The sequence below is a fragment of the Parus major genome, chromosome 21 (assembly GCF_001522545.3).
Source record: "Parus major isolate Abel chromosome 21, Parus_major1.1, whole genome shotgun sequence".
NCBI lineage: Eukaryota > Metazoa > Chordata > Aves > Passeriformes > Paridae > Parus > Parus major.
This window is the reverse complement of record NC_031789.1, coordinates 635,920-648,862: the sequence shown is the minus strand read 5'-3', so window position 1 is coordinate 648,862 and position 12,943 is coordinate 635,920. Positions and strand designations below refer to the sequence as shown.

General features: G+C 57.4%; 2 protein-coding genes across 11 annotated transcripts in view; one reads left to right on the top strand and one right to left on the bottom strand.

The window, feature by feature from the left end:
• Positions 1-6: 6 nt before the first annotated feature.
• On the bottom strand, positions 7-10,456 carry SZRD1 (SUZ RNA binding domain containing 1). 9 transcript variants are annotated; one of them, XM_015648584.3, is made up of 4 exons: positions 10,136-10,456; positions 9,815-9,985; positions 1,543-1,592; positions 7-714 (listed from the first exon to the last, which is right to left on the bottom strand). In XM_015648584.3, exons 1-4 carry the CDS (start codon positions 10,139-10,141, stop codon positions 453-455), a joined length of 489 nt encoding a protein of 162 aa, XP_015504070.1. In that variant the 5' UTR covers positions 10,142-10,456; the 3' UTR covers positions 7-452. The 9 variants fall into 9 exon arrangements, with proteins under 9 accessions (XP_015504070.1, XP_015504071.1, XP_015504072.1 ...); XM_015648585.3 differs by having other exon boundaries at positions 7-711; positions 10,136-10,454; XM_015648586.3 differs by lacking the exons at positions 9,815-9,985; positions 10,136-10,456 and adding an exon at positions 8,345-8,446.
• A 109-nt stretch (positions 10,457-10,565) lies between these two features.
• Positions 10,566-12,943, top strand: part of FBXO42 (F-box protein 42) — a 35,858-nt gene continuing 33,480 nt past the window's right edge. For both annotated transcript variants that reach the window (XM_033519261.1, XM_015648521.3), the window contains exon 1: positions 10,566-10,678. The gene's annotated coding sequence lies outside the window, so the exon portion shown is untranslated. The remainder of the gene's footprint in view (positions 10,679-12,943) is intronic.

Genomic DNA, 12,943 nt, shown 5'->3' with positions numbered 1-12,943 from the left:
GGGACTGGGATTGTTCAGCCTACAACAGAGAACCCCTGGGGCGACCCAACCGTGGCCTTGCTGTGCCTGAAGGGACCAGCAGGAAAGACAGAGGGACTCTGGACAAGAGGCCAAGGGGGAATAGATTCCCACTGCCAGAGGGCAGGAATGGATTGGATGTTGGGAAGGAATTCCTCCCTGTGAGGGCCTGGCACAGAGAAGCCTGGACCCCTGGAAGTGTCCCAAAGGCACACGGATGTGGCACCTGGGGACACGTTCAGTGGCAAACACAGCAGTGCCAGTCACTGGCTGGGCTCTGTGATCCCAGAGGACTTTTCCAGCCTCAATGATTCCAGGATTTATGGCGCTTCCCCTCACTCCCACGCGGCTGAGGCTCTCCCTGTGTCCCCCAAGGAGCCCACCCATCCCCGGCAGCGCCGGGCAGGAATCCCCCAGGAGCCACGGGGCTGCTCTCACCTGTCCAGGATGGGCTTCTCCTGCTCCTCCTCGGGGCTGGCGCTGCCCAGGATGCGTTTCCTGGCCTCGGCGTACTCGGCCTCGCGCTGTGCCAGCGATTTGACGGGGAAGGCGGGGCGGCTGGCCGAGTTGGGGGTGCTGAGGACGCCGTTGCTCGTGGGGCGCTTGAGGATGCGGATCTGGGGCGGGGGTCCCGCGGGAAGGCTGTCGTCCTGGATCACAATCGGCACTTTGGGAGGAGATTTGGACTTTCTGCTGCTGGGAACAAAAACATGGGGTTGGTGCTTGTTTTCCATGGGGGATTTCTGCCTGGTGTGTGAATTCCTCATGCTCACGGGGCGTTCCTGTGATTAAGGAATAATTAAAGACCTCGTCATAGCTGTAACTCTAAACTACAGCAGGATGGAAAATCAGTCCCTGCTATGTCTGACACCATTAAACTCTACTGAAGGAAAGGGAGCAGACACTGGTTTAGTTTTAATTTTAGCATTTCCAGTTGAAGATGTTGGGAAAGCACCTTGATTTCATTCCCTGCAAGGATTTCCAGGGCTCCTCTCAGCAGGACAGCCAGCCTGCCATTTCCCTGCTCGGAGCCAGCCTCGGCCCCAGCTCACCATCTGAAGGTTTTACAGTCCCTTTTCTGCGTGGAACTCCCAGAGGACAAACCCCATGACTCTCCAATAACCAAAGAGGGGAAAAAAACCCCAACAACAAAGGACTTGTCAGCAGTGATTAAAAACATTTCTAGCAGGAGAAAATAACCCAGCCTTTGCCTAGACCCAAAGGAAGCAGGAAAAGAAATTCTCCCTGATGCAAGACACAGCGAGTCAGTCACGGAGTGGCATTACCTGACTGACCCATTCCAGTGAAAAGTGTCTCTTTGTGACAGCACTTCCCCCGGGCTGCAGCTGCACCCAGCCTGGAGGAGCTCTCAGCAGCTCCCTGCTGCCCTGCACGGCTCCCAAGGGACACGGAGACAGCGATTCCCCATTTCCCAACTCCAACCCTGCTCAGTTTGAAGCTGTTTCCTCACTGTTCCCACTCCCCAGGCTGTCCAACAGCGCCTCAGGAAAATCAGGATTTTACCTTTCCTTCTGTGTGATCTTCAGCTTCTTTTCCAACCGTCTGTCTATTTCCTTGAAAAGAAGGAGGGAAAAGTAAAAATCACAAGGTTTTTAATAAAATGAAGAGCAATCTCAGCTTGGAGGTTGGAGTTTGAGGCTGTCTGGGCGCACATTTAATTCCACTCTCCCAAACACTGATCTGCAAAGGGGGAAGTGTGAATCCACCTGAGGACGAACTGGGAATCAAGAGGCAGGAAAAAGCAAAGCCACAGTGGATAACCCACGAGAAAAGCAAAACCAGCACGAGTGTTTGGTGAGCATACACCCAGAGCAAGGCGTGGGGCGCTCATTTTAATCCCTTCAGCTGGCAGAACACCACCTCTGAGGGTGAAACCCCACGGGATTGCCCAGCAAGGCATTCCCAGACCCAGCTGGGGACCAGGCCAAACCTGCGGGGCACGGGAGCAGCGGCCGGGGCGATCCTCAGGCGCCATTCCAGCGATCCACCAGCTCGATATTCCCGGGGGGAGCCGGGCCCACGGGCAGGGCTGGCTGGCAGGGCCACATTCCTGCGTGGAGAAATCCCTGCCCTGCCCCACATGAGGGCTGGGATCCTCCCTGTGCCGCTCCACACGCTGCTGCCGCGGCACCCAGCGCCGAGAGACGCGTTCATCGCCGCCAAAGCCGGGCTTTGAGCGTGTCAGCCTCTGCCCCAGGCTGGGATCCAGCTCAGCAGAGGTGGCCGGGTGTTGCAACAGGAGCGGTTACACACAGAAACTCGGCTAAGGAGAACCAAGGCAGGTCTCAACCCTCCTGCAGCTGACCTGCCCCAAGCCCACCAGGATTTTTAGATCCCACTGGGATTTTTAGATCCTCTCCAAAACAGCTTTTTGTGTTTGATTTAATCGTCAAGGAAGAGCGGGGAACGCTACCTGAGAGTGTCCTAGTTCAGCCAGCTGATAACTGGCACCACAGAAAGAGATTCCAAACTTCTGGCAGGAGGCAGCTGCTCTGCTTTGAGGCCTGGCTGCTTCCCCATGCTTTCCATGGTTTTTTTTCCCATGTTTTCCATGAGGAAACAGAGCAGGCCCAGCTCGGGAAAGGAATGGGACAGAAATTCCCTGCCCCTGTGAGCAGGGAAGGAGCACAAGTCACTACAAGATGCCAAACCACAGTGCTGGATGTTGGTCATGCAGCCTCCACCTAGAAGGGAATAAATCATTTCAGGAAGATAAAAGGTGGGTGGGAGGTTGAGTTTCCTGCCCAGCCCTGTGCTGGGAGGTAACAAAACCAGGCAGGGCTTCACAAGGCAGGTCTCAGCCAGAGCCTCCCGGGGAGGGCAAACACCTGCAGCTTCCTTCCTCTTCCAGGGGCCTGGGAGGGAGTCCAGCGCTGCTCAGGAGCGAGGAAAACGTGTCTGAGCTGCCTCCTGCCCTCTGAGAGAGGCACAGGAACAGGCTGCAGGAGGACAGCCAGTGAGGATGGAGATGCTGTGGAGCAGCTGGTGACAAACAAGGGAAGCCCAGCTCAGGGGAAGGGGTTGTCTCCTTGCTGAGCCAGCTCAGGTGACATCGTGGTCTTTCTTGAGAGCACATTTTCAGTTTTCCCAGCCCCTGCCTGTGCCCACACCAGGCTGGCACGAGGAGCAAAGCCAGGAGCAGCTAAAACATTCCCTGAATTCCAGCCTCAGCAGCTGATGGAAGCACTGTGCTCTGTGCAGAACATCCTCCACATGCAGGGATCTTGGCAGAATAACATAAACCAACCCCTCCCACCCATCCCAGTCCTGCAGCATCCACGGAATTCCTGCTGAGGGGATTCCAGCTGCCTCCAGACATCCACTGGACTTTTGGGTAGAAAAAGTCTCCTTTTGTGTTGAAATAGATGGCCAAAAGCAGCTCCCCACCTCACACAGCACTTGGGGTGTCAGAAATTGTGTTCTCTTTCAAACACAGGGGCTGACGCTGCATTTTCCAGGAAGCTCAGTGTTTATTACCAGGATGTTTGGAATTGCAGGAATGGAGGGTTCCAACACCACGTGCAGAGACAGCCCCAGCCTTGAGCAGCCTCACAGCTCGTGACAGGGATCACTCCACCAATTTAAAAGCAGAACCACCTTGGCACTGCTCATTTTTAATTAAAATCAAATCCCTGCTGCCACTCTGCACTGATCCATCCGTCTGCTGATGTCATTCCCTCTCCTCTGCTGTGTCACGCTGTCACCGGCTGGGTAAGGAGGTAAAATTAGGAACTGACTTGGAGGGCAAGTGCCAGAGGCACTACAAGCACCACAGGCATGAGCTGTCTGCAGAGGCAGCTGGATTTGGCATCTGAGGACCTGGACAGGTCACTGTGGACAAACCCCAGCCATCCATCACCTGAGGGACTCTTCCAGCTCCCCCTTCCCTGACAAACCCCTCTCCAAAAACCAAACCTGGTTCACATCCCTGCACAAAACCCCCTCCCCAGAGATTAGCAAGGAATGGCACCCACCTATTTTTAGGGCTATTATTTGTGGATGCCAAACAGCACCCAAACAAACAGCCTGAAGGAGACTCTGTTCTCTGACATTTAGGCTGCGTTTGTGGACAAGGACGTCATGGAAACTGAGCTCCAGCCCCAGCACCACCATCCTTCCTCCCCCTACCCTGAAGGAAACAGGATCCACGACCCAGCCCTGAATGCAGACACAAAGGGGCTGCTCAGATCCCATGTTCCCGTGGCCTGGCATCCTAAAAGCCACCCTAAAAGCCAGCCCAGCCATAAAGCTGCTACCTTGGGGGTGTTCCTGGTGAGCTGGAGACCCTCAGCACCCCAGGAACGTGTCCTTCAGGGGGGGATGGCCCTGCAGAGCCCCCATGGGATGGAGGCACACTGCTAAGCAAAACCAGAATACTGCAAAGGTTTGCCCAGAATCTTTTTGGTGTGGGAAGTCCAAATCCATCCTGGGCTGATCCCAGCAGGATGGCAGCAGGAGAAGGGGGATCCTGCCCCTCTGGCCTGCCCAGGTGAGACCCCACCTGCAGAGCTGCCCCAGCCCCGGGTGTCCAGAGCAGCTGTGGCTGCTCCTGGATCCCTGGAAGTGCCCAAGGCCAGGCTGGACAGGGCTTGGAGCAGCCTGGGATAATGGAAAGTGTCCCTGCCCCTGGCAGGACGTGGAATGAGCTTTAAGATCCCTCCAACCCAAACCATTCTGGGATTCTGTGACCCTCCCAGCCCTGACACCAAAACCCAGTTTTCCTTGTGGACACAGCTCCTGCACACCCCAAGCTCGTTACTGTCACCACAGCAGTCATTAGCAGAGGGAGGTCACAGTGTCACACTCCAAAACATTTCCCTTCTGACTCTGCTGGACTTCACTCCCATTCAGCAGCTCCCAGTGACAGGAGCTGAAACCCTCAGATCTGGTGACCTGGAGCCTTTGCTGGCAGGTGACACCCACCTGAGCCTCACAGGTTCACTGAGGTGACAGACAGGTGCCACCTCAGGTGACCTGTGCTCCCTGAGCGCTGTGACACAACCCCCAGGCAGGGACAAAGTCCATGGCCAGCCTTTGGCTGCTCCCATCCTCCTGGAGTGGCCCAACTGGGGCATGGGGCAGGTTCTCCCTTGCTGGGGGGACTGCTGAGGCACAGCTGGGAATCTGCAAACTCCAGGGGGGAAAAGACACACAAGGAGATTAATTCCATGATTTTTTTAACCTGTTTTGGACTGCCAGAGTAATGTTTGAGCTGCAGGGACCCCCAGGGATCAGAGTCCAGCCCCTGGCCCTGCACAGACACCCCAGCAATGGCACCCTGTCCAAACCCTGCTGCAGCTCTGGCAGCCTCGGGGCTGTGCCCATTCCCTGGGGAGCCTGGGCAGTGCCAGCACCTCTGGGGGAAGAGCCTTTCCTGATCTCCATCCTAAACCCCCTGGCACAGCTCCAGCCCTTCCCTCAGGGCAGAGAGCAGAGCTGTCTCTCCCCTTGGGATGGAGCTGAAAGAGATTCTGACCTGAAATCAACTCTTAAGGCTCTGACACACTCACGTTTCAGTTGGCAAAGGAATAACCAATGAGTCCATGTATCGAGCACCGATTCCAAGCCGAGGATCACCCCTGACCATGGACACACTCCAGTTCTGGAGCCCAGCTTCCCACCTAGCCTTTAATTACTGCTTTAACCAGGCAAACAGACCTGAGTGTCACCAACTGACCTCTCATTTGTGATTCCAGCTGGGCCACACAACAGAAAAACAAACCAGGAATGAAGGCCCATGTGTGCATTCTGCCCCAGACTGGCCTTTGAAGCCCTTACTCCAAACTCAGACAGCTCACACGTTACTCACACCCTGGTTTTCCATCCCTAATCCCAGACAAGCAAAACCTCCCCATGCCACAGACACTCCAGGGCTCTAATGACACCAGGGAGGTGACAGGGGTCCAGAGCCCCCACAGAGCTCTGCTGCACCCCGTGGCCCTGGGAGAGGGGACACTGCCAGAACAGAGGACACCGTGGTGGTCACTCAGGGGTGGCACATTCCCAAGGAGCTGCTCCGTTTTCAGGGCAATTCTGACAGCACAAGACCAAGAGGCAAACAGAGGCCGTGTTAAACACCTAAACAACCACTGGAGGATTTGTTTTACAGCTCCTTCAGTGACCAAACCCAAGCAGATGTGTTGGGCTTTTTGGGGGTTTTCTTCAACCTAATGAGATTTTCCTGCTGCCTGATTTGGGAGAGCTGCAACAGAGAAATGAAATGGATTTTAATTACAAGGCCACGGGATCTCTGCTCAGCCCAGAGCTGCCTCTTGCTGACAAACCATCCCTCAGGCCTTGAGCAGAAGTTTTCACCCTCACCAGAAACTACAAACAAAAATCCCCAGAACTAAAAATCTGGTGTATTTGCTTTCCCAAGGAGAACCCTGTGGGAGGAATACTGAATAGGCACATGCTGGGACAGAGGCAACATGTCCTGCCTGCTGTAGCTGTGACTTGGAGCACCCAAATGTCCCCAGCTGCACCAGAGTCCATCAGGACCACAGGAACCACAGGACAAGAGGAGGCTGGGCTCTCCTGCGCTGTATCCTGCCCAGCATCCCACTCCCTGCAGGCACCACCAGCAGCCCCAGGGCTCCTTCCTGCCAGGCATGGAGTGAAATTCCCCACTCCTGCCCCCTCTCCCACCCTGCACAGGCAGCTCACCTCCCACACCCCTCCAACAGGCATCCAGAGCCCAACAACTGCAACAGCAGCTGCTCCTCCTGCCAGGCCTACAGGGAGAGGCTGAGGGAGCTGGGAACGGGCTCAGGCTGGAGAAAAGGAGGCTCAGGGGGAATTTCTGGCTCTGCACAAGTCCCTGACAGGAGGGGACAGCCAGGGGGATCAGGCTCTCCCAAGGGACAGGAGGAGAGGGAACGGCCTCAGGCTGGGCCAGGGGAGGTTCAGGGTGGATATCAGAGGAATTTCCCCGTGGAAAGGGAGCTCGGGCCTTGGCAGGGGCTGCCCAGGGAGGTTTGGAGTGCCCATCCCTGGAGGTGTCCAAGGAAGGGCTGGATGTGGCACAAGGTGGGCATTGAGCACTGGATGATCCTGGAGGGCTTTTCCAATCAATTCTGTGATTCCCCAAGGAATCTCCCTGCTCACCAGCACAAGCACTACTGAGTTTATAAGCACGAATTCCCAGCAGTTTGGACTGGAAAAGAGCGTGAGAAAGGATAAGTGACAGAGATGTTTCCTTCTAAGGAAAAGCACCTGAGAGGTACCAGCAGGAAGGACAAACTGGGACGATGCTGCACGGCAGGACTGGAGCAGCAGAACCATTTTAAACCATTACTCAAGGCCACAGTCATCAGGTCCCGAGGCTCCAGCCGTGTCCCTTCATGGAGCGGTTTCAGAGCGCTGGAATTAACTCCACCACCGGGCACGAGGCTGGGCACAGCCCCCGGCTCCGCTGCCAGCCTGGCACTGGCCCCTCTCGGGCATTGAGTTACAAGGCTCTGTTTTGCTCCCCCGGCTCTGGCCAGGTGTAACCCAATCCCTTGCCCACAGTCCCGTTCAGAATCCTCAGCGAGGCCCTGTCCGGAGCTCCTTCTGCCCTCTGATCCTCAAGGAGCCCGGGGAACTCATTAAAAGCAGAGTTTTCCTGGCGGAGTTTCCTTTCCCTGCGAACACCCCGCAGAGCACCCGCCCACACTCCTGCTAAAACAGTCCCTGTATTTGCAAGCACAGCACACACAGATCCTCGGGGTCTCTCAGCGTGACAGACACGATGCCAATTCCAGCTCCTGAGCCGCTCTTGGAGCGGGGACCCAGCTCGGACTCTCCCCGTTCTGCCCGAGCACGCTCCGATCAAGGGGGAAAAGGCGTTCTGGTGCTCGCCCGCAGCCCCGCTCTGTCCCCAGAGCCCCGCAGGGATCACCACCACGCTGGGCACGCACATTTCGGTTCTGCTCGCCGCCCTCCCCCTCCTGCTTCACCCCCCCGGGCACCGGAGCCTTGTGCGGGGCGGGGCTGGGCCGCGACCCCGCTGAGCCCCCGCTGCCGCAGCCCTGCCGAGCCCAGCTGCGGTTCGCACACCGAGGAGCACACGGAGAACGGGCAGGGAGCTGCTCCAAGGAGGGACCTGATGTGGGACCGAAGAACGGGCGAGCAGCGGGGCTGGGGGCGGCCCGCAGTCTCCCCACGCCGAGAGAGGCCGCGGTCCCTTTAAGAGGCCTAGCAGCGCCGCGGGGCGGCCGCACCGCCGGACGCGTCCCGCCGCCTCCTCAGGCAGCGCCGCGTCCCCGCCCGCGCTCCCCCGGCGCCCCCAGCCAGCCGCGCGGCCCTGCGCCGCCGCCCTCACCCCGCTGTCGGCCGCCTCCTCCCAGCTCTCCGCGACCTCCTCATCTTCCATTTTAATTCCCGTCCGCCGCCGGGCCCGCGCCCCGCGCATGCGCGCGCCGCCCGCCGGCCCGCGCCCGGCAACGCACGCGCAGCGCGCGGAAAGGGCGGGAAGCGGCGGCGGGGCCGCGGCGCCCCCTGGCGGCCCGGAGGACCAGGCAGGTGTTTCGGTGTTTTACTTCAATTTTGAGCTGTTTTCCCTTAGTTTGGGCGTGTTTTCGTTTTGAGGCCTTTGCCTTCAATTTTTGTGTGTTTTCCCACAATTTTGAGGAGTTTTCCCTTAATTTTGAGGTGTTTTTCCTTGGTTTTGGGGTGTTTTCTCTTAGTTTTGGAGTATTTTTTTCGGTTTGTTTTTCTGTAGTTTTGTTTTCCCGTGATTTTTGTGTCTCTTCCCTTAGTTTTAGGTTGTTTTCTCTTAATTTTGAGGCGTCTTCCCCCAGTTTTGGGTTATTGGACAAATCTCTTCCCAAATTTAGGCGATTTCAGCCACCAATCCAACCTCTGGTCCCTCCTGCAGAAATCCAGGTGTCCATCCTCCAATTTCTGCCTCTTCATTTAAGCCCAAAGCTGCTCTTACAGAGCACAAGGATAAGCTCCAGCCTTCAGAAACATCAAAAATCCCCCAAGACCCCGTAATTTCTTAAACCTTTCTCATTTATATCCAAGATATTCACGTCTCCAATGTTCTCCTTTGAGCTCCGAGCCATACAAAGGTTTTTGGGTGGGATTTGTGTTTCCTCTTCCCTGCTCAAAAATTAAGTGCCCCTTCAGCATCTTAATAAAACCCCAATTTTCACACAGGGAGCTACAGAACCTGCCCTTAAATCCTTAACTTTTCCCCCAAATTCCCACCCAAGAGCCAGAGTTTGCCGGCAGATGGCGCCTGTACTCCTAAAAAATATCACAATAAACCTCCAGCTACAATAATTCCTGATCCCTGTGGTCTGCCCTCACCCTGAGTCTCCCACTCCTCTGCTAAGCCCAAAATCTGGGCAGGAAACCCCCGGACACCCCTACAGGTGGATTTTTGGGGGGCTGTTTAACCAAGGTGGAAATGTTGGAGAGGATTTGGGGGTTGTGCAGTGCTCTGGGAACATTAAATCCTTGGATTTCAGCTCTTTTTGGCAGCTCAGTGGGGTGAGAGATGACGTTTTCCCTCTTTGGGAATGCTGCCCATGGAGGAAAACTTGAAGAAGCCTGGGGCTGTGTCTGCCCATCCTCTGGGATTTTTCCAGAAGGTAACAGGAACCGAGTTTGTGCCGGGCATGGTTGGCTCAATCCCTTCCAGCGCCGTTCTCTTGGACGTTTCCTTCCATCCTGCTGTAAGAAATCCCCTTCCCAGCCATGTTTGACCCCGAGCATCCCAAAAATCTCGGTGGGATCCATTGGGACCGCAGCACTGATGGCTGTGTCACAACCCAAGAGTTCTCACCTGCTGGAGGACAAACCCCATGGCTCCCCCCAGGTTATCCCAGCCCTCCACAAAGCACCTGGGACACATCCAGTGGCTTCTCCCCAGCAATCCAGGCTCTCCGTGAGGCTTCTGGAGCATCCCCTCGGTCAGGGCACAGGCTGAGCAGGCTCCTCCATGCGGGATGTGGCTCTGTGGGAAGGGGGGCAGTGATTATATTTATTCAACACGTATATGAGAATAATGTCCCCACACAACCCGCCAGCCGCATCCGATGCTAAAGCACAGCCCCACACAGGGATGCTGCCCCATGGAATGGGCTCCACTCCCTCTTTTCCTCACCTCCATGGGAAGAGAGGCACCTCAGCCCTCCAGGAACGGGTCACACCCCACCTTCCTGCTGAGCCCTCACAGGCTCCAGCTCCCTGAGGGATACATGGCGGGGCTGCAGCAGGTGCTGAGGCTCTGCAGGCAGAGCGGGTCCCCGTGCCCCAGCCGTGCCTCCCGGGGCTGTGGGTGAGGGAGGGAGACCAGGAGGGAGCGGGACAAGGAACGGGACCCGCCCTGGCACCTCCGCCTCAGCGCCGACCTCCCCAACATGGCGGTGGCAGCACCGAGAAATGGCGGCCCCAGGGCTGCGCCACGGAGCAAAGGCTTGACCTTCCCATCATGGCGGCAGCAGAACCCCACCCATCCCCAGCGTCACGTGATGCCAGGGAGAGGCCCCCGCGCCTGCGCAGTGCGCGGCCGGCGCGGCCGGGGCAGCGGCGGGAGGGCGGGGAGGGAAGATGGCGGCGCCGGTCGGAGCCGTCACCTGGGCGACGCAGCGGCCCCGCCGCCCGCAGCCCTGAGGGCCCGGCCCGGCCCGGCTCGGCCCGGCGGCAGGTGAGAGCGACCCCGCCGTGCGGCTTCCCCGGGCGGGGCCCTTCCCCGGGGAGCGGAGCGGCGGGACGGGCCCCTCGGGGCGGGACAGGCCTGGTGTGGAGGGGGCCACATTTGAGGGTGGAGGGTGAGGGGAGCCCCTGTCCCAGCTCCTCCCAGCGGTTTGGGGGTCGCTGCGGAGGGCAGGGGGTTGTAAAGGGGTTGTAGCCCTTTCTGGGCGGGGGGAAGCCCCTTCCCAGCTCCGGGGTGCGAGGGGAAGGCGGCCCCGGGGGCTCCCTCAGGACGGGGAGAAAGCAAAGCCTGTCCCTCTGAAAGCTTTGTTTCCCCCTAAAAAAGCCGTGTTTCCTTTCCAAAGAGCCAAGCTTCCCCCCCGAAAACAACGTTTCTTCCCCCCCAAAAAAAATCCATGTTTTCCCCAAAAAAAGGCATTTCCCCAAAAACCTCGTGTTTCCCCAGAAAAGCCATATGTTCTCCCTAAAAGCCATGTTTCCCCAGAAAACCTCGTGTTTCCCCCAAAAAGCCATCCTTCTCTCGTAAGATCTCTGTTTTCCTCCCTAAAAGCCATGATTTCCCCAAAATTGCCATGTTTCCCCCCCTAAAAGGCACGTTTGCCCCGTAAAAAACATATTAAAAAAAAAAAGCCATAATCTCCCCTCCCGCCTCCCCAAAAAAAGAGAAAAAAAAAGTCCCATTTTTCCCCGAAAAGCTCCGTTTCCCCAAAATTCAGTGCTGGCATGGGGTAGTGCCAGGACACAGGCTGGCGGTGGGGAGTGGAAATAGCTTTTTTGGGGAGAAAATAGGGCATTCAGGGGGAGAAAGCAGCTTTTTTTGGGGGAACATGGCTTTTTTGGGGGGAAATATGTTTTTTAGGGGGGGAGGCACGGCTCTTTGGGGGGCAGACATGGCTGGGGGTGCCCCCAAAACCTCAGCTCGCCTTGGGTACGTGTGAAAACAAAGGTGAGGCTCAGTCTGCGCTTGTTCTCCGTGCGAATCCGCATCTCCCCTGGCTCCGTGTGTGTGTGAATCCCTCGATTTCGGTCCTGGCAGCAGCCGAGGTGCCCAGCTCGGCTCCCCCGGGGGTTTTGGGGTGTCGCTGCCCCATTGTGTGCGCTCGGGGCTTTGGGAACGGCGTTGGTGGGGTCTGTTGTTGGCACGGCGGGGCTGGGCTGAGCAGCGCTGCAGGGCTCGGCAGGAGGATTAGCTCATCCTCCCGAACCTCTCGGATTCTCCACTCGCGGTTCCCACTCGCGTTTTGCAGCGGGGCAGGGGGAGCCGGGCTGTTTCGGTGTTAATGGGCTGATCTCCGAGGAACGCTCGGTGCAGGGACAAAAGGGGAGTCGGGAGTGCTCGTGTGTGGAACGGGGATGGGAGATAACCCCGGGATGGCCGGGAATGCCGATTGTGCTTTAATCATCGCTGGGAGCCGGCTCGGGTCAGCAGCTGGAACTCTTCCCTTGGCTGAGAGGGACGGGAATTGCAGGGAATTCTCTTGGAGGAGCTGCTGACCTAAATCCGTGCCCTGGGTGGGAAGGACCTTTCCCCACGAAAAGCCTCCCAGGGAAGCTGAGGCTCGGGGGCGATGCTGCGCTGTCCTGACAAAGTGCTTTATATCGCGACAGAGCCCCTGCAGCCGGGGCTTGGCCCTTCTGGAGATCAAAGGCCAGAGTGGGAGATTTCCTCATTCCCACCGCCCTGGGTGTTCCCACCACCATCTCTCCTTCCTTTTCCTTATGCTGATGCCAGAGAAAGGCTGAAAACCGGGATTTCCCCCTTGGGTTATGTCCCCCTGGGCTTGGTATTTCCTTGGTGTCACGAGTGGGAGAGAAGAGAGCAAAATCTTGGGCAGAATTCCAGCTGTTCCATAGAATCCAGAGGGGTTGGGCTTGGAGGGGCTTTACAGACCATCCCTGCCGTGGGCAGGGACATTTTCCCCTATCCCAGGTCTCTCCAAGCCCCGTCCAAGCCGGACACTTTTCCAGGGCAGGGTGGTGGCTGTCTCGCACACGGTGCTGTTCCGTCACGTTGGATTCCATCCTGTTCTCCGGGAGCTGTGTGTCTCCGTGCTCAGGTGGCGGCAGAGCCACATCCCATGGTTGTTTTGGCATAGCAGGGATGTTTGTGCGTGTTTTTCCTGCTGTGCTCCCTGGAGTTTTCCCTGACAGGTGACTCCACCCAGGCAGCATTGCTGTTCCAGGGTGGCAGGTGAAGCTCTCGGATTTGGAAAGGCTCTGGACGGTTTTATCATTTTCTCTCATGGGTTTTTACAGG